At 48.9% G+C, this 20,046-nt stretch overlaps 7 protein-coding genes across 7 annotated transcripts; 5 read left to right on the forward strand and 2 right to left on the reverse strand.

The window, feature by feature from the left end:
- Window positions 1-2,923: 2,923 nt before the first annotated feature.
- Window positions 2,924-4,516, reverse strand: BDV38DRAFT_242236 (putative translation factor pelota). Its single transcript, XM_032054086.1, has 3 exons — window positions 4,247-4,516; window positions 3,699-4,187; window positions 2,924-3,638 (listed from the first exon to the last, which is right to left on the reverse strand). The coding sequence occupies exons 1-3, from the start codon at window positions 4,322-4,324 to the stop codon at window positions 2,988-2,990; spliced, it is 1,218 nt and encodes a 405-aa protein (XP_031915351.1). The 5' UTR covers window positions 4,325-4,516; the 3' UTR covers window positions 2,924-2,987.
- A 564-nt stretch (window positions 4,517-5,080) lies between these two features.
- BDV38DRAFT_281051 (aldo/keto reductase family protein) lies at window positions 5,081-6,230 on the forward strand (the record flags this gene model as incomplete). Its single annotated transcript, XM_032059450.1, has 6 exons — window positions 5,081-5,152; window positions 5,218-5,228; window positions 5,292-5,349; window positions 5,408-5,592; window positions 5,646-6,015; window positions 6,075-6,230. 6 exons carry the CDS (start codon window positions 5,081-5,083, stop codon window positions 6,228-6,230), a joined length of 852 nt encoding a protein of 283 aa, XP_031915352.1.
- A 424-nt stretch (window positions 6,231-6,654) lies between these two features.
- BDV38DRAFT_281052 (uncharacterized protein) lies at window positions 6,655-7,413 on the forward strand (the record flags this gene model as incomplete). The annotated part of the gene is made up of 1 exon (XM_032059451.1): window positions 6,655-7,413. The coding sequence occupies one exon, from the start codon at window positions 6,655-6,657 to the stop codon at window positions 7,411-7,413; it is 759 nt and encodes a 252-aa protein (XP_031915353.1).
- Window positions 7,414-8,701: 1,288 nt separating this feature from the next.
- On the forward strand, window positions 8,702-10,397 carry BDV38DRAFT_242240 (uncharacterized protein). The gene is made up of 2 exons (XM_032054087.1): window positions 8,702-9,298; window positions 9,361-10,397. The coding sequence occupies exons 1-2, from the start codon at window positions 8,954-8,956 to the stop codon at window positions 10,198-10,200; spliced, it is 1,185 nt and encodes a 394-aa protein (XP_031915354.1). The 5' UTR covers window positions 8,702-8,953; the 3' UTR covers window positions 10,201-10,397.
- A 213-nt stretch (window positions 10,398-10,610) lies between these two features.
- On the forward strand, window positions 10,611-11,661 carry BDV38DRAFT_49355 (alpha/beta fold hydrolase). Its single transcript, XM_032063440.1, has 2 exons — window positions 10,611-11,096; window positions 11,198-11,661. Exons 1-2 carry the CDS (start codon window positions 10,664-10,666, stop codon window positions 11,557-11,559), a joined length of 795 nt encoding a protein of 264 aa, XP_031915355.1. The 5' UTR covers window positions 10,611-10,663; the 3' UTR covers window positions 11,560-11,661.
- A 610-nt stretch (window positions 11,662-12,271) lies between these two features.
- On the reverse strand, window positions 12,272-18,277 carry BDV38DRAFT_269835 (uncharacterized protein; the record flags this gene model as incomplete). The annotated part of the gene is made up of 8 exons (XM_032057038.1): window positions 12,272-12,671; window positions 12,769-13,037; window positions 13,670-14,422; window positions 14,526-14,642; window positions 15,262-16,490; window positions 16,554-16,646; window positions 16,698-17,675; window positions 17,731-18,277. The coding sequence occupies 8 exons, from the start codon at window positions 18,275-18,277 to the stop codon at window positions 12,272-12,274; spliced, it is 4,386 nt and encodes a 1,461-aa protein (XP_031915356.1).
- Window positions 18,278-18,774: 497 nt separating this feature from the next.
- Window positions 18,775-19,807, forward strand: BDV38DRAFT_269836 (Efg1 domain-containing protein; the record flags this gene model as incomplete). Its single annotated transcript, XM_032057039.1, has 2 exons — window positions 18,775-19,129; window positions 19,203-19,807. 2 exons carry the CDS (start codon window positions 18,775-18,777, stop codon window positions 19,805-19,807), a joined length of 960 nt encoding a protein of 319 aa, XP_031915357.1.
- Window positions 19,808-20,046: the final 239 nt, after the last annotated feature.

Here is a 20,046-nt window from a genome sequence, read left to right on the forward strand (position 1 = left end):
AAAAAAAAAAAAAAAAAAAAAAAAAAAAAAAAAAAAAAAAAAAAAAAAAAAAAAAAAAAAAAAAAAAAAGGAAGTCAGATAAACGAAATTAAAAATGAATGACCCCGGCACCTCGCTTAGACCGATCTTCCATCCTGGATCGTTCCAAGACTTTCCCTTTTCTGTTGTTCTTTGACCCTTCCTTCCTCCCCCCGCCGCCAACCAACATTAGCCGCCGTTCCAAGACAAAGAGGCTTAATGGATACCAGTCGAGAGCCGCCGGACGAAGGATCCTTTTGCATTAGACTAGGCGGATAGATAGATTAGGGGATGTTTAAAATTTATTATTCATCCGGGTTTGTATAGTTGGTGTGACGTGGGAATGCATGTATATTTGTCGAAAAAGGCAAGTCAATAGGTAATGCATAACTGACTCGGTGCGGCTGAACAGTCCATGCATTTATTAACTTCCTATGTTTCAGTTCCTGACTCGTGCCTTGCAGCCTGATTATCGACTAGGATGGATGGTCCTTCATACCCTAAATGGAATTACCAATTCTAAGATTGCGCCTGCCGAGACCTCTCCATACCTTAGTAGTAGTAGGTCCACACACACACACACACACACATCATTGTCTTGATATTGTCTCAGCCGGAGATCGTTGAACTTCACTAGTCCCTCATGTCCATTTAATTGAAGGGATCATATATGTCAGGATCCTCATCCTAATGGAAGTTATACGACTCCTTCCCAAAACAGACAATTCAAGGGTATACTAAATGCTAAGATATCTCACTCTCCAAAGGAGTCAAAGCCTCCCCGCAATTGGACATGTTTATCAGCCTCGTGGACTGTCTTGCTCGTTTTCCTCTATAGTATATGGCTAGTATAGTTCATTGAACCTGTATCTTGGGAGTGGTTTGTGTTGTTCTTTCTTTGTCAGATGTTTGATCTTGTAGTGGTTGTATTTATGTTTTTAGTATTATAATAATAATTATTATTATTCCTTTCCTGTCCTTTCCTACCTACTACTCGTATGTATACTACAAGATACTTTTCATGTATATGTAATGCATGTCTCAGAAGATAGAGTTATATAAAGAAATAAAATTCATCTGGAAAGAAAAAAAAAAAAAAAGAATAACGAAAAAAAAAAGACCGGGACATATACCGTTCGTAGACCTCGACTCTGGACTTTATGCAGCTACCTTCTATCATACTAGTACTAGAGTCGAGAATGGCTTAGAGTGATCTTCACGCTGCATATTAAATGGTACACGGGCCATTGGATCGATCTACATAATAAATTAAAAGAAAGAAAAAATAAATAACAGGCAACACCACCACAAACAGATAACGCCTTTAATTTTAAAATTTCTCTAGGGAAGCAAGAAAAAGAAAAAAAATAAAATAAAAAAAGGAAACTTAAACATGACAGCCTGCCAAATACCGACATTGCCACGGAGTTGGATTTCCCTCTTGCATGGAGATACCAAAATGTTGCCTAAACGTTTGAGCGTAAAATTAAGATTCCCGGATTTTTGGGGCACTGGCGACGTCCCGATTGGCCTTGGGAGGTGAAGGTGTTGCCTGAGATCTGGAGGAGGAATTGAAGCCGTCATGTCAATTGAGACATGGGTTCTTTGTCGGGGTTTGAACGACACTGGAGATGAGGCTGTGGATGTTGAGGGAGATATAGGTTCTACGTTGCTATTTCCTTGGAAGGGTTGGGGGAGGTAAATCCCGCGAGATACTAAGTTTAGGGCTTTGCTGCTTGGCAGGTTTGGAATTGTCCTGGAACTTTCTTTTGGGGTCATGCTAACAAGCTTTCCGACGCCAATGACAAGACTTGGGGAATCGATTGCTACTTGGATATGATCACGTTATTATACGGGTTCATAGTCCGTCTCTAGTATGCAGACCGTTGGGGCTTCATGAGGCGGCATTGGTCGGACAGTCGAGCTAGACCAGACTTGAAGAGAAAAGCGGTCAACGCTGGAGTTATTATTAGCCTATTGACGAAAACATTCCGTCGAGTATCGCCATCTGGAGGTCACGTAGGTTCTTTACCAGTGAACCTTCCATTGAGCGCTTTCCAAAACAGCCCTTCAACATCCTCAATTCGATCTAGCTCAACGTCCAGTAACCCAAGGATGGAAACAGCACCCAAACTGAAAGAATGAACTTCGGTCCCGTGTCTTCTCATCTCCCTGACTGCTAACAAGTATAGTACAACGTCTCAACATCTTCCATCTAACCCTTTGGTGACTATGTTACGCCGCAATCGTTAACAATGTTCAGGATGGGGTCATGATTTGCCAGTGCTTTTCCCTTTCTCGCGCATATAGTTGCTCGGAGGTCCAGACCGGTGTGCAATAACCAGAGGTTGACATCGGTGTGGCATTACGAAGAGGCATGACCCAACAAGGACTACATGACATACCTGAATATGACGGAGTGTACGGATATTATTATCAATCTTTGACTACCGAAGTTGCTTGGGAATGTTTTGTGTTTCGTACAGAGCCCAACCGGCATGTTTGGTTACCGTCTGCTCGCGCAGAAGTGCACAAATTCAAGCCACTGTGTAATCATCGCAGGCGAATTGTTCGAGCGGTCAGGGCCATGTTGTGGGAACGTCGGGCATGAACGACCGCCTATTCGTTCAGCGGTTGATAACTGATCAGGTGGCTATGAGTCGGACTGTGCATCGCAGGGTATTTGGAATAGAGGGAGACAATGTGTAGGAGTGCGTGGTTGTCAGCCTCGCTCAGCTGGTTGTGTAATATGAACGTTTCGAGTGAGAGACAGAGACGATTGTATATGTGGTGTAATTGGGTTTGTTTCTCATTCTTAAACAGTCCAGGGAATGACAAGAAGGTGTCACTTGAATGAGTGGATGGTGAACGATATGTCGATGTTTACACAAGCCATGTTGGAAGAGTCGAATGGGAGGTCATCAATACACGAGCCTTGTCTATACTATAATGGATCTCTACTATTATGTTCAACTTTGCTCCTCATCTGAGTCGTAATCTTCCTCGACAATGGGAAACGTCAACAGAGCGGCAATGCCCCCCAGGCCGTCCAATCTCCTCCCACTCTCATGGTCTGAGCTGAGCACACGCACTTCTCCGCCTTCCACGTCCCGCACCCGGTCAACCAGTGATACCCAGCGTTTACGCTCGGCCACATCCTGGGACCGGAACAGGCGATTGGAGATGATTAGCACGCCGCCACCACGACCCACAGCGCCTTGGTCAACTGCTGATTCGACCTCGCGCGGTCCGTAAGTTGCTTTGTTGGTCTCTTTCCGAAGTTGCTCCAGGAAGTCGTCCATGAGTTTGGTTTCTCGAGCGTACTTGGTGTCGGCGAGGATCGTTTTGACTGAGGGTGACTGTAGAACTTCTGCCAGGGAATGGAGGTACCCGGAGGCGGAGTGAACGACCACAATGCTCGGGAGTAAACGCTTCAGAGCGGGTGTGCTGGTCGCTGCAACTGACTGGATGTGCTTTTGGAACCCGGCGGCAACGAAACCAGGCGATGCAAGGAGGACAGGTCGGACGGTCTCGTTGCTGGTGAGAGAGGTAGAGCTGGTGTTAAATTCCATTTGGCGAAGAAGGGTGTCTAGCGTGACTTGGTAGAATTTCGTCAATCCCTGACTAAGTTAGCATGACCGTTGGCATGAGAGATAAAAAAAAAAACATATCGAGCTCACCTTATCATGATCACTGCCTCCTTGTCGTTTCCGTGGAACTGACATCTCAACCTTTTGCTTCAGAATCGTCTGGAACTGTCCAATAAAGCATATATGGGCCAGACCCTCCTGCATAACAACGGCTACAGCCTCCGCCCTGCGTTTCCCGCCCTCGTCAACCGCATCCTTAAGCATTTGAATGGCGATACTATCCCATCCCACCCCTTCACCGTCCGAGCCTATTTCCTTTTCAAGCGTAAAGTTGCGATTCAACTCCAAATCCAGCGTATGGTGTTGGCCAACCTTGGTGTGTTGCGTCTCGTTCACAATCTGTCCACTCACATGCAGCTGGGAAAGCTGCGGGTCGAAATCCAGAGATTTGACTCGGATCTCGAGTGTCAGGTGGACTCTAGCGGATGTCGTAGACCCAGTCTCTTGGGTCGTGGTAACACGGCGAATGGCACTGGCGCGGAGAAGATCGCCGGGTCGAATTAGGTTGTATGCATGCCACTGAAGGAATTTGTTCAGCAATTAGGTCGATGCGATCGCTTAAAGGTCCAAGTGATTACCATGTCTTCGGGCTCTTCAGGGCACAGAGTGACTGTGCCTGAGCCGTTAAGCTCAACCTTGTTCTTGATCAAGCGCATCTTGCGCGGGGTGCTGCTGGAGAGAGTAAGTGTGGGTTGGTTCTTAATTGAGTTAACTTCGTTTGCGATGGGACAGCGATTGTTCGTTCCTCAGCCCGATTTACTTTCGAGCGAAAATAGACGCAATGAATAAAAGGCGCAGATATTATGTAGAGATTCGTTGTTTAACCTAGCTCCCAGCGAGTGTTGGCCGAAAGAAGATAGAAGATGGTGTTTTGCATCATTGGCGCCGAGTGGGATTGATGAAAGGTGCGGGACACGCCCTAAAGCGGTCTAGCGTTGATCTGGCTCCGTTATCGATAAGATTGATACGCCCAAACCATACATAAGCCCTAATTTAGACAAGACTTTATGCATACTCCATGCCTCCAAGTAGCTTCTAGAAGACTACTAAGTGGATAGTCTCCCCTTATGTGGCCATAAGCTAAGGATTTATTTTCCGCGGGTGTCTGGAAAACACCCCCTAGTGTGGTATCATTTTCCGTGCATATTCCTGGAAAACCTAACAGCCGAATTCGGTCTGCCGTTTTAGAGCAGCCCCACGTTGATGTTATCCACAAGACGCCATGGGAGCTAATTCACTCGTCAGGACCGCTGATCCAGCCGGAAGGGGTAGACTGTGGAATAAATAGTCGGAGCGAGGGGCCCGGCGAACATCTGTTCTGTTACATCTACCCCTCCAAATTGTCACTTGGACCAAAGTGACCAGCAAGCACTTATACGAAGTACAGCTAACACCACGGCCACACCGACATTATGGCTCCGCTATCACTTCAGTCGACCCTTAAGTTGGTCTCGGGATATGAGATCCCTGTAGTTGGTTTCGGTGTAAGTCGCGGTCGGATGGACCTTGACTGAAGAACATGATTCTGATGACTATAATCTGCTTTTAGGTTTACCAGACGTAAGTCTCTAGAGCTATATTTCCAACAAAGCATACGGCATCAATCCTGACCTGCCGGTGTAGTCCGCCTGATATCACCGAGAAGGTGACCCTGAAGGCCTTAGAAACTGGCTACCGCCATGTAAGGTGTTCTTGTTCTGAATTTATTGAACAATAAAATTAACTCGATACCTCCACAGGTCGACAGCGCCAAGTACTATGCGAACGAAGCCGAATGCGCCGAGGCCATCCGCAAGTCAGGTATCGACCGTTCCAAGATCTTCTACACAACCAAGGTCCCCGTCAGCCACATGTCCTACGAAAAGGCTAAAGAGGCTATCGAAGCTAGCCTTGCGGATGCAGCTGGAATCGGCTATATCGACCTGTAATCACTACCCTTAGCCCCTATATAAAAGCCAGGCAACTAACATCGACAAGGGTGCTGCTCCACGCTCCTTTTGGAGGTAAAGAGGGTCGCCTGGGCGCCTGGCGCGCTCTGGCGGAAGCTCAGAAGACTGGCAAGGTCCGTTCCATCGGAGTTTCCAACTACGGTATCCACCACCTCAACGAATTGGAGGAATACATCAACAGCGGCGTAGGTGGCCAGATCTCAGTCGGCCAGTACGAAATCCACCCCTGGTGCCCCAGAGAAGACATTGTCGACTGGCTGAAGAAGCGCAACATTGTTGTTGAAGCGTATTCGCCTTTGGTGCAGGCCACTCGTATGAAGGAGCCCGTTTTGCAGAGTCTGGTCAAGAAGCACAGCAAGACTCCCGCTCAGGTCTTAATCCGGTGGAGCTTGCAAAAGGTATGTTTTCCCTCTTTTTTAATCAGAGTTTCTTTGCGGTAGTATTGACCCTGTTGCAGGGCTATGTCCCTCTCCCCAAGTCCGTGACCGAGTCGCGTATCATCGAAAACACGCAGGTCTTCGACTTCGAGCTATCGGAAGAGGACATGCAGAGCTTGAAGACAGGGGTGGATGCACCTGTCTGCTGGGATCCCGCCAGGGACTCCCGCCTGTGATATCTAAAAATGATGCGGTGATTGGGATGAGCATGGTTTCTTCCAAAAGTCTAATACCTGAAGTAGGAATTAAGCCAAATTGACCAACAAACAATCTAAAAAAAAATATGTGTTTTAGCTATAAATTTTCGCTTCTGTATAATGAACAGGATCGTGTTGAGAAGTATTCGGATAGACAAGATTTATCGCAGGGTCGTGAATTTGGTCTAAGATAAACCGCCCGTTTCGGCACAACTTAATGCCGTCGGCAAGACGACCTACAGCTTCCGTTTACGGACCTTAACAACATGATCAACAACAAAAGGGTCTTTTGTTTCTTTCTTTACCAGAATACTCCATGAGCATCTCCAATGTCTGCCTATATTTCGCCGGTCTCAAGGGACGTAACTCCTAGTATATACCTCTATTTCCGCCCCAGGCCAAGATGCCTGCATCGCCGAAACGTATCGTCCTAGAGAAATCGCGAACCGTCCGCCGTCGATACCAACGCAGCAATAAACGCCTAAAGTTCACGGCGTCTCAGATCGCGCGAATAGAACGGGATGAAGAACGGGAGCGCAAAGCCCAGAAGCTTCGGGAAAAGGAGAAGAAGCGCATAGCCAACAAGAAAAAGAAGGCCGAGAAAGAATTGAAGGCTCGCGAAGAACGACGACGACTCGGTATACCCGATCCTAATGCACCCACCGTTCCGTCGAGCCAACCGTCGTTATTTAACTTTCTTAAGAAGGGTCCTCAAGCCCCTGCGGAGCAAGAGACAACATGTGAAGATACGGAGCCAGATATTATAAGCACGGAAGTGGATACTAGTGAGGACTCGAACTCGGAGAATGACGAACCCGACGACAATGAAGCTGTCAGTCTAGAAATTAGTATCGGTGAAGCTACGGAGCTCGAAGAGGTCAATTGTGGAGAGAGAGATGACGACGAGTTTTCCGACTGCTCTATCTTCTACGACGAAGACGTCATCAAGGAAGCTGAAACTGTCGCGGTCTCACAGGGCACTATCCAGGCAGAGCCAGAGAAAAAGGCGCACAAAGATCAAGTAGCCCCACCAGTCCCGATTAGCCTACCAGCAGGGGAGTCCTTCCGAGATGATACAGCTATCTTGCTGGAAGAATTCGCTGATGAATTCGATACCGACGAGGAATTCGAACAGGAATTGCTCCGGCTTGATACAGGATGAGGATAGAGACACAATTAGTGCAGATTATTGTATGGCTTATGTGAGTATAAGGGACATTGTATTCTTTTCCACTGCAGTTTGTCCTACGCGTCGGCCCCGCTTAGCGCTGCTTGTTGCTTTATGAGCAACTAGAAGCGTGACATGAACAGCATCAGCATACGTGCACTGAATATCTGCGGGGTAACCCGAGGCAGTGCGAGAGTGATTATGGGCGATGCCCTAATACACTCAGCACTGGAGCTAAATGCATGCCATACACATGGCTATGGCTCCGCCCTTGTGACTGGCGTCTACTTCATGGGCAATAGGTGCGATCTATGGCATCCTATTTGGCTTAGCCCTGTTTCTGCAATACTTCCTTTCATTGCTACCGCCGGGGATCTACGTATAGTTGTTCTATACTAACTAGATCATTGTATTTCGTGTCCCGATATCTTGGAATTTTGGTAGCAAGAACATAGATATCGCGACCTCTGAAGAGGGTGAAATGTTGGCCAATCCATTCGACTAGCCCTGCAGTGATATTGGAGAGATTGTGCCTGAGACCCGATTACAACTACCTGTCTACTTCTTACTTTCAATTCATGCTACCTGAGAGCTAATTCAGCAATACTACGATATTGGTTATTATGGTTCGACTCTTGCACGGGATGGAAGCTTATTCTAAGGCTTGCTATGACTGGTATTATTCTATGCTAGACTGTGCTATAACTCAGAGTCTAGAACTAAATCTAATCTTCTAGGTTAAGTTTTACGTTAGGTTTTATAATCTAGTCTAGGTCCTGGACTATAGATTTAGACCTAAATTCAAGCTAGTTGATCTCTGAATGTCGAACTCCAATAAAGAATGCCAGGCACGCGAAGGCAAAAGTGTAGCCGCATCAAGGGGCCATCACCATCATAATTTGAAACAACCAGGCATCGCGAGAGAGAAAATTGCCCAGAGAAACAAGGGCGCGGTTGCCAAGCGTGGCGTCAGTTCTCTTCTAACAGCAGATTCATAAGCTTCCCAAGGCAGATTCCTCACGAAGTGACGGAGCGGATACACGCTATCTTTGAACACAGTCACCGGGCCAATCTGCATGACCTCGAGTCCGGGGTCTTGGCCAATATTTTTATCACTTGAATTACAAATTGGGAACATGGCTGGTCGACATCGCCAAGAGCTTGCCACCAAAACGGAAAAGCTAAGCGATTGCCTCGCTTCCCCAGACGCCCCGAAAACCAGGATCCTGTCAGCGGCTTTCGTTCTGCACCCTCCCGTGGGGTACATGGTTGGGTGGAAGCTGTGGATGCATTGCGAAGAGAACCCGGGCCTCAACGTCGCCCGACAAGGCAGTTTTGATCCATTGGGAGATTTGTAGCGAGCAACAAAGGTCTTGTCTGCAGCTTCTGTGGACGGGGCCATTCTAGTCATAGGGCATATTTAAGAAGTTCAATCCCATAAAAGCAAGGAAATAAAGAGATTCACATCCGGCTCGACGTTTTTTCCAGGCCAATTGCTAGAAGTCATCGTACAGCCGTCCTGCTCTCGACGACAATGGCCACATCTGAGGACATCAAAAATGAGATATACAAACTATCTGTAAGTCCTTTCATCCTCGAAAGGCGAGGCAACTATGATAAGGCAATCGAGATTCACAAGAGCGCTATCGATGTCCTTGGCGCGGCGGTAGAGAAACTCAGGAAATCGTCGAATGTGCGCAAAATAAATCGCAAGATGTTCGAAAGGCAGGTCGCGCTGCATCGCGAGCGATTTGCCTACTTAGAGAGTCTTAAGAGCAAAGGTAGTTACGAGGGGATTATTTTGCCACCCACAGTACTGGATTTGATGCAGGAGCTGGAGAGGGACGATGGAGATAACCGTCCTTGGAGTCTGTCTCAGGTATGTCGTTCGGGGCACACAAGTATAAAGGTCTCGCGATTTGATGTCTTGAGCCAACATAGATTCGAAAGGCGCTCCACGACTATAGCAAGGAGACACCAACTGATACCGAGCCACCGTCTCAACTGAAGCCTTTCCTCGACGCGGCAAACTCCACTAAGATCCCGTTCTTCGCGCCAACACTTCCCTCGTCAGCGGAGACAGTGGTCTACCGGCTCTCTCACTCGTCAGAGCTACTTGAACTCGGTGTGCGATCGCACTGGTGGTTTGTCAAGGACTCAGCCAACAAGCACACACTTTATGCTCTGCAGGCGGTCTGGAGCCAGGAAGTGCCCATTGTGGAGGCTATTCTACGCCGGGCAGGAGAGTTCCTCCCTCAGATGGGCGCCGTAAACATAAAGATCCGCAAGACGAAAGGGGGCGCTTTCCGTTTAGTGACGAGTACTGTGCCCCAGGCCGGCCATATTGTCGAGATCCCCGACGGAGAGGCGCAACGCAAGGACTGGTCCCCACGACGGTTCAAGTACGGAGGGCGCAGTTTCGTGTGGAAGAGTGGGCGTGCTGACGGGAAGAGTGCGGACGGGGGCCTATTCAGGTCGTTCTCGTGGGAAACTCTCTATGAGACGAAGCGTGTGTGGCCGAAAGAAGGAAGCAGAACAGGGAAAATGGAAGATGAGACGGTAGGGCCGAGACTATGCTGGGGAGAGAAAGGTGGAGGCAACGGAGCGGTTCACTCTATATACATGGTAGGAGGGTTAGATCTCCAATTTCGAGAACATCTCCTGGCATCCCAGTTGGCAAGACTGGTGCGATGCAGTAACCCGCCGCAGAAGGACTTGGCTGGAGTGGAAATGGTCTCGGCTGGGGAAAGCATCCTGTCCCTTGCGGAGTGGGTTTCTTAGGCCTTAACTTTTTATACTATAGGCAGTAGCATGATCCCCAAGGCAATTAATGGATGGCCGACGAATAATTAGCTCTTTTTAATCATTCAACAGCTCTTAAAGCTAATATTATTCTGGTCCGGAAATTGTAGGATGCCATCATACTCCGGCACATCTATAAATGATCCCCATCCGACCCGACGGGCGCTGATCCGCACCGCTATCCGAGCAGCAGCCCCTCGTCGGCTAGGCCCTTTATTGCTCAAATCAAATGAGCGCGGATTTACTCCGCTGCCATAAATCCCGACGGATATACAAAAGAAAGGAATCCATCCACATGAGAATAAAATGAGGGACAGGCAATGACGTCGTCATACATACAAAACCTAGTAATCTACTTCTACTGCTACTACTATCTAACATCCGATTGATATCTTCACCCTCACCACCTCCCCCACCCCTTCACGTTTTAAAGAAAGCAACCATGCCCTCTCTCAACATCAACAACCACACTCTCCACTACGCCGACTCACACCCCAACGGCGCCCCCGAACAAGGCCAAACCATCATCTTCATTCACGGTCTCGGCTCCTCCCAAAACTACTATTTCCCTATCCTCCCCAATCTAACCACTCACCATCGCTGCATAACAATCGACACCTACGGCTCTGCCCGCTCAACCTACACGGGACAACCGATATCCATCGCCTCCATCGCCGCAGATGTAATCAGCGTACTAGATGCACTAAGCATTCCCAAAGCAGTGGCCGTCGGCCACTCAATGGGTGGTCTAGTCGTCACACTCCTGGGAGCCCAGTATGCAGACCGTATAAACGGAGTGGTAGCCATTGGACCGACGCATCCTTCCTCGATGCTGACATCTGTGATGAACAAGAGGAGCGAGACTGTTTCTGAAGGTACCCTACCCTACCCTACCCCCCAAAGAAATTCCCTCCCCCCCCCCCCCCCCCAACCCACACCCAAGTACATATAGAAGGATAACTAACACCAACCAAAGCCGGAATCGAACCAATGGCCAACACCATCCCCTACCAAGCCACCGGCTCCGGAAGCCCCGCGCTCACGAAGGCATTCATCCGGGAACTGATTCTCGGGCAGAACCCCGAGGGCTATGCGGCGCTTTGTAGGGCTATTGCTTCGGCGCCGGTGATTGATTATTCGGCTGTGCGGGTGCCATTCTTGCTCATTGCTGGGGAGGAGGATAAGTCTGCGCCGTTGGAAGGGTGTCGGGTTATTTTTGATGGGGTGTCGAGTGAGAATAAGAAATTGGAGGTGCTGGAGAAGGTGGGACATTGGCATTGTGTTGAGGCGCCGGAGGTTGTCGGGGGTATTATTGCAGGGTTTGCTGGGGGGATTTGATTTGTAGGGGTTTAGGGCAATTTAATTGTTCTTATTTTGATAGATTCTTGGACAAGGCTTGTATGTCTTGGGGATTGGGAATTGGTGGATTGTATATTCTACTCTCCAATTTTTGGGGGGGAGAGGGGGGATGTTAAGGAATAGTTGATAGCTCTTTTTTTTAGCCTCGTAGATCGGGTAAATAAATATATTCATACGAAATCATGCAGAAGGAAGGCAAGCACAAGATAACATCACAAATATCCTATCGTGAATTCACTAAAACAAGCTTCAGGAATGCTAAAAGTAAAGAAATGGTATATACAAAATTCGTTAATCAAATGTCAAAATTGTTTATACACCATTGGTGCTACTCGACTGTGCCGGCACCAACTTCACATCATAGTTCAGCTCAAGACCTGCTTGAGAATCACCCTCGCGGGGCACAAAGTCCACAATCAAAGAGTCCTTGACGGCGAAGACAGAGTCATTGGTTAGGTACTGGTCTTTGCGGTCGAAGATCTGTGTGGTGAGGGGCTTGTAGCCGTCGTGGGTAGCCTATACACACATACTTATTAGCTTGATCCACGGCGCTTGATATGAGCAAAGCGAAATAGCAAGATAGACTCACAATAATATGGATATGAGCAGGTCTGAACGGATGTCTATCCATGAGCTTGAGCAGCTTCCCTGCCGGTCCTACATTCAACATATATCAGCATTGAAACCTCTCTTAAACCACATAAACCCGGGATAAAAAGTGAAACGTACCATCATCAGGAACAGGATACGGCGTGGGTCTCAAGCAGTAGAAGTAATACCGGCCCTCCTCATCCGTCTTGAACTTTCCACGGAGGTTGAACTCTTCCTGGTTCGGATCTTGCTGCTCGTACAATCCGTTCGTCGCCGCCTGCCACACCTCCACGGTGGCGCCCACCAATGGCTTCTTAGTGGTAAAATCGATAACACGGCCATGCATGAAAGCCATCTCACCATCCGGGACCCCCTGGACGATGTTATCGCCGTTCTTGCGGTAGGGGGTGTCGGCGCGGAAGAATGGACCCAGGATAGCAGTTGCGGTGGGAGCGTCATCGGCTTCTTCGGCGAGTTTGAAAGTGATTTCGTCCACGAGGCTTGAAATGCATTGTCAGTACATGTATTCGTAATATAGTAGAGGTGGTCGTAGTCGATAAAATTACTGAAATGTGTATCAATATAGGTGAAACGTACGATTCCAACCCGATCACGTCGCAAACTAGCTGTCCCTCATTTCGCTTGTCGTTGCTCATTTGACCGGCCCAGTTCATCAACTGGACGCCGGCCATCCATTCGTCAACGGTGACCTCGTTCTCGCGCGCGAAGTCGTGGACATGGCGGATCAGGCTGGTCATGAGCTGGCGGAACCGAGGGTTGGTCTTGGGGCCCATAGCGTTGACGACATTGTCAGTGAAATTGGGGTCAAATCGGTGGGTAGCCATGTTGACTTTATTTTTTTTTCCCTTTCTTTTTATCTTCTTTCCTTGTTCGCGTAGGTGTTACTTCCGATATACTAGAGTTTTTTGTATATGTGCTGTGTCTGGTTGAGTTAAATCAAGGTATACTTCCAGGATGAGGGGGTAAGAGGGATAGTAGATAAAGGAAAAGGAACTGTAAAACAGGATAAGATCCAAAAGAGCAAATGTAACAGTCTTTTTATATCAAGGTCGATTCACCGACATGATTTGAAATGCTCGCCTTCCGGACGGCCTTTACTGGCGAGACCCCGCAGATCGATCCGGCGGAACTAACAAACGAAGTTCAACTGCAGAAGGACGATGGCGGATACTGGCATCGGAATGGCCCAATGAACCGTATGATCGCCCATCGGAAAGCGCACGAGGCCTATCCGATCCCCCGCAACTCGATCGGATGTCGGATAGGGAAGCGCGGTGATTGGTCCGGGGAGGCAGACTTCCCCGCACCCTCCAGACCCTATGCGACGTATCGATACGGGCAACATTACCGATAAGGTCCTGGTGGAATATACAGTAGTCTATGCAAAGCTGTTGATGGAGTATATTCATGGCTGTGTAGCAGCATCTTCCTTCTTCTTATTCGCATTTCGTCGTCCCTTAGGATTCCCCTGCTTCACCAACTCCTCCGGCAACGCTTGAACTTCCTTCCCACCCTCCCATATCTTGCCCAATCCATGCTTCCTCTCAACAACCACATCAAAGAACTCCACTGGAACAACACCACTACTACCCTCCACCACCAACCCCTCGCTCAAGATAACCCCATTCTCACTCCTCCAAAACGGACACCCAGCCGCCAGCGCCCTTCTTAGATCAATATAAATAAGCACCTGCGCATCTCGGCGCATCCCCGAGATCACCTTCTCCCCATGATCTCCCGTAACTTCCTTTGCCTCCTGCGCCCCCTGTGCAAGTACAGACTGCACGGACGGCCCCGTAGCAAAATGCACCTGGTTCCGGCCCATGCTCCTCAGCCCTCCAGAGGCCAGAATCGCCGGCCAAGCAGCATGAAACGTCCCATGCACAACAGTATCAGGTAACTTAGTCTCATCATTCAGCGACAATTTCTCCAAAAATGAAGCCGCATCCACACTCTTAATACTATGTCCCTGGGTCGCACGGATCAAGAAATGCGTCGGGTCGAGGTCCGACTCGGACACCGCGAGGGCCGTCTCCGTCGCGGAATCCTGCCCCGCGCTTGTCGTCGGGATGCCATGTTCTGTAGAAGCTTCCGTGGAGGTAGATTGCTGGGCCTGGGCCTCGGCGGAGGGAATATGTAGAAGGGCGAAGCGCTTTTTATCAGAGGTTGCGACGGCAGCGACGATTTCGGGGAAGGTGACTTTGAGGGATTTAAGTTTGCGCCAGGCGAGCTGTAGCCAGGGTTAGATTAAGATTAAGGGAGGTAGATCTGTTGTTTCTGGTGCGGTGAACTAGCTGGGGGGGGGGGGGGGAAGATGTGAGGGTGTAACGTACGACGTCTGCGACATTCGCGTAGCCTTGCGAGTCCAGCTTCAGGCCTTCTTTTTCGGCGGCGTGTCGGAGTAGGAGACTTAGGGCTTTGGAGACGGTTACGTCACGGCCCCCGGAGGGCTTGCCTCTGCGTTGTTGGCCCATGATTCTTGACCAGGGAGATAGGTGTTGGAGGTGGTGTCGGAGGGTTTTAATTGTGAGCTGTTTTCTTTTTGTTTCTGCGCGCTAGTTTCTGGGATGTGGAAGGTTAGCTTTTTTTTTTTTTTTTTCAATGTATCTAATAAGGTGTTATGGTTGAATACATGACTCACGGGGATTTTATTTACTCATTCGTGTGAATGGAGCTTTGTGAGTCATGTATGCAATGTTGTGAGTCGTTCTAGATGATGTTCCGTTTTTCTTATTTTTCTTTCTGACATCATCTGCGGGCGATCAATTGAGAGTGGGGCATCCAGAAAGAAAACCAAGCTACGGAGTGTATTAACTAGTAGTCCGCGATATTATATATAATCTATATTGATTAGGTTATTATTCTAGATCTAGTAGTAGAAAGCTCTTGCTCACTATGATATAAATGACCAACATCAATTCTCTACATAATGGGTATATCAGAAACAACACCAAACCCTTCCTCCGCCGTAGCACATGCCACAAGATAATAAATAATGGAAAATTGAAAGGTAAAACGACCAGCACTTCATCGATCACAGATACAGTTGCATTCGGCAACCGGGCAGACCCTATGCTTCATGAACCACTCTTGGGCATGGTGCGCATGGAATCCGTGGTTACAATTGATACAGAACACGATGAATCTTCGCATCATCTCCGCTTGGGTAGGCTTTCCGGCCTGCTGTCCAGCGTCAGCGGCGAGGCACGCTTTCGACATTGGGTCTGGAGACCCCAGCCAGAAAGTACAGACACCGCATCGGGGCATATGCCGACCGCAGCGTGGACAAACCATTCCGGACATCGCCGACGTGCCCAGAGGGTTCCCCGGGGTGGGGTGGACGACCTCGCCCGTGGTAGATGGTGAAAGCTGAGAGGAGGCATCGTGTTGGGTAAGCGGTCGGGTACAGTAGTTGCAAGTCAGACTGACTTGTTGTCGCGGTGGCTCAATCAATTTTCTACCGTCCCAGGTGACGGCGAATTTGCGGGAACCGACATCGAATCGTGCTCGTTCCAGCTGCAGCTTCCAGGAATTAATCTGCCAACGGTACGTTTCGCGCCATGCTTCAAAGCGGGCTCTATTCGGGTTGTTATTAATGAAACGTGGGACGGCGTGGCTCATGGCAAGGACCGGTGTTTGCACGTCGTTGAATTTCCTGATATATGATTGAAAAAGGTCCATAGCGGAAGGCCCCAGTCCTGTTAGCACGATGCCTTCAATATCTCCCTGAAAGATGGCTTCGGCGGTCATTTCGTTTAGATACTCGGTCAGCTCGTCGTCGGGTAGCCAACGCACAGCAACCTCAATCCGATACTTCAATGGAAGCGTGGTTTCCTGGATGACAGAGTTCCAGTCCCCTTTGCTCACAAGTGCCAAGATCGCTCGTGCATATGGATCTGTGAGTTCTTTGGCAATCTCCGCGCAGGTGTCCTCCCAATCTGGGTCAGTGTCACCTTTCGCTGCACCAGCAATGGCCATGGCAAGCAGCTTATGTGCTTGAGTGGGCCGGTGGCTTCGCAACGCTAAGTAGGCCAATTTAGCCTCATCCTGGAAGACAGCCAGAGCTGCTGCTTTAGTATGCTGGTTATCGGCTGACAACGTTTTGACGAGTTCTTCTAATTCACGGTGAGTCTGAGCTGCGCCGCAGAGTCGGAGGCAGAGCCTGCGATGCTCTGGATAATCTGTCTCACAGCCCCTGGTCTCAGGGAGATTCAATTGGTCTTGAACTAAATTGACGATTACCTTACTGATATCAGGTCTGGCATCGGGTTCGAGGTGCCGAGTTTCAAGTGTTTCGCCTGCAGAACGTCAGTTATTACTGTAGGAAAATAGCTCATGCCCTGAGCAAATGTGATACACACCTAGATCATTGTTCCAAATGTCATACACTCCCACATAATTCAGATCTAGGCCGTTTGCAATCATTGAGTCATTAGATGAGTCATTGCGCCTGCCTATTTAGAATATTAGTGCATGTGTATCATAAAATCTAATATTCAACTCACGTTCGATCCAACTCCAGAAACCTTGCAGGCGAGGATCATCAGCGAGTATCTTCCGGTTCCGGGCTGCATCAAATAAATATCCCTCTTTGCAACGACGTCTGTTGATAGTCAATAAGGTCAAAGCCTCCTCGGCTTTAATCGGATTGCCTGAAGCTCCTAGAGACAGAGCACGTTCCCGAGCCTCACGGCTAGATAAAGGCTTCGTGGAATGACTTTCACGCGGTACGTCCTGAATATCGTGACTTGGTAAAATACGTTCACGAATGTCTTCAACCACTTCAGAAACGCGCAGCCCTTGACTAGGCAGAGGGCCTATCATTCGGAAATCTGCGTCGTCGCCAGATGTCCCGCGTATCAACAAGCCTTGGGACGAGAGTCGTACAGGAGGTGATGGTGGTTTTGTCCTAATAATGTTGACCTGGCCATTGCCCGATAGCGTTAAGGCAGTAGGCTCATTGGAGGGACTCATATTCAGGAAATCGAAGGATACGATCCTTTCCGACTCCGGATAGCCTCGTGTAGGATGATTGAATGGACTAGAAACATCCCGCACATACTTGGTGTATATCCGCTCTGGATAGTTCTTCGAAGATCCTTGGCCCAAAGTCTCATCCATTGACGAGCGATATTCCTCGGACAAGTATTCTTTGACAACATCGTAAGTTTTGAAGTGGCCGGTATTCGCAAGAACTCCTAGACATCCCCTCTTTGTTTTCGAGAATCGCAGACTCCAGATGGTTGACTTGGGAGCGATGACATTCTTGAACTCAAGCGCAGGTCCCGGCTGTCCGGTCTCAAGAGTGTTGGCTGGGCCTACACCAGGAGTCGTATATCGAGACCCTACACGTCGATCCCAGATACAGATAGTAGGATCATTAGAGGTAAGACACGATGCAATGTAGTTCTCGTCCAGCCAGTCAATAGCCAAACCATGGACACATCGAGTCGGAAACTGCAACGACGGATTTCCAGGCCCCTCTTTACAAACCAATTAGACAACAGCGGCACGTAGAATAGGAGACAACAAACCCACCTCGAAGATCGTAAATTCTGACATACTGCCCTTTCACACCAGCCACTAGTGTGTCAGGTTGATCCCTGAAGAACTTCACACTGGTGATCGGTTCGGAACTAGCCAGCTTTCTCAGTGGCTCCACAGCCCCCTTCCCCCCTCTCATAGCGAGCCGCTGGTTGACATCCCAGACATTGAGGCAAAAATCATTTCGCACGCGATCTAGGCCAGCAGCCAGTAATCCGTGCGTGCTGAACGCGACAGCATTACAGTAACGCTGGTGACGAATTGGAAACGAGAACGATTCCTGGGACTCGCTGCCCAGGCGCAGAATAGTGGCGTCTCCGGACGACTGACCGACAGCGACGAGCGATTCATCAGCGGGCGACCAGTCGAAGGCCCGGAATGCCGGAACCTTGGTGTGAGCAGCAAGCACCTCATGTTCTAGATTTTGGCCGTCGAAGGACGTCACCTTGCACAGGCGGAATGCCTTTCCTGCCACATCCACCGAGAGAAAGCGCTGTTCCGCTGTGGTCGACGATGGCGACCAGCGAATCGCGGTCTCCATCTCTTCTCCTATTTATTGTTTTGTGGTTTGGTTCGTCTTTGTGTTCGCCTAGGCTGTCGTAGAATAGACACGACTAGCTGACTGGTCGCCTACCTACTAATCTAAGTGGGATGTACCTATCTGCAGCGCCCAGCAGTGATCCATGCTCTTACCAGCTTGTGCAACTGGTAAGTCAAGCACGGGGCTGCATAGCGACAATTGCGAAATGCAATGTCAACAGCAAAGTGGATTCGAGTTCCGGCGCACAGCCTCTGACGAGTAGTATGAAACCTTCAATTAGATCCGCAGTTCCCTGGGTTAGTTAATGCGTAAGGTACAATCTAAGCGCGTCATTGGACACAGCCCAGCCCTGATTGGCTACCGCCGGAATCTGGAGATTACTCGGGCCGATGGATGATCCGCCGGTATTTTTTTGTAGTTTCATTATTTTCTCTCCAAGAGTCCAACTGCACTGGAACAACAAGAAAAGAAACAAAGTTCAGTCTCAACCGCACATAATGCCCCGAGACCACTCCAGATCACAGTCGCCCGTCTCGCGGCCCTCTGGCGACAGGCATTATCGGGACCGCAGCGACCCTCCTAAACGTAAACACAATTCCGACGAAGCATCGCACCAGCCTTACAGAAAGAAGGTCCAGCTGCCAAAAAAGGAACACCAGTACCCTTCCGTCAACGAATTGAAGAAACGCATTCGCGATGTCAAACGTCTTTTGAACCGAGTGGATCTCCCGGCAGATGCGCGCATTGTGCAGGAGCGTGCCCTCGCTGGTTACGAGAATGATCTAGAGGAGGAAGAGAACCGACGGGAGCGGTCGAAGATGATCAAAAAATACCACTTTGTTCGATTCTTGGGTATGTCGCGTCTATTGTCGTGATACTGTTCTTTTTCAAAGTTATATAAACTAATTTTTCAACCAAATGACAGATCGAAAAACCGCTTCCAAAGATGTCAAGCGCCTAGAACGTCGCCAAAAGGAGGTTTCAGACTCCGATCTAGACTCCGCAGCCAAAGAACAGAAACTCGCCGCTCTTGCGCAAAAGCTCCGAGTCGCTCGTGTCAATTTGAATTACACCATCTACTATCCTCTAGCGGAGAGATATGTCGCTCTATACGCTGATGCGAAGAAGAAAAAGGATCAGGCGAAGGATGGAGACAACGATGAAGACGGCGATGCAGGCTATACACTTGTTCATGCGAATGCTGCTGATAAGCCAGCTATGTGGCACACCGTGGAGAAGTGTATGAAGGACGGAACCCTCGAACTTCTGCGCGATGGAAAATTGAAGAACGGAGAGTCTGGTACTGAAACAAAGAAGAAAGCCAACATGGACAAGAAGAAGACCAGTGTTCGTGATTCTGCGCAGCACAAGGACACCACGAAGACTAGCGTCAAGCCGCAAGGAAGAGAGGACAAGAAAGCGAAGGACTCGAGAGGATCTTCCAAGAACGATAGTCGCCATACCCGGGCACGCCAGAGCTCACCTGATGACAATGGCGATGAGAGCGACGGGGGTTTCTTTGAGATGTAATCGCTATGGAGAGGAAGTGGTGTATCAGGTATTGTGCATTTTCAGGAGTTGGTCCGTGTCAGTTATTCTGTCTTTAACCTCCTTCAAGCTGTCTTTCAAAAAGCATCTTTTTTACGTTGTATGCGATACCCAACATCAAGACTGGGCCACTGACCTGCTCAGTCCATTGTATGTACCTAGTGCAGTTACGCTATCATAATTAAGGACATGATTATAGAAGTAAGACGTTGATAAGAAAA

This window comes from Aspergillus pseudotamarii (assembly GCF_009193445.1).
Source record: "Aspergillus pseudotamarii strain CBS 117625 unplaced genomic scaffold BDV38scaffold_16, whole genome shotgun sequence".
Classification (NCBI taxonomy): Eukaryota; Fungi; Ascomycota; class Eurotiomycetes; order Eurotiales; family Aspergillaceae; genus Aspergillus; species Aspergillus pseudotamarii.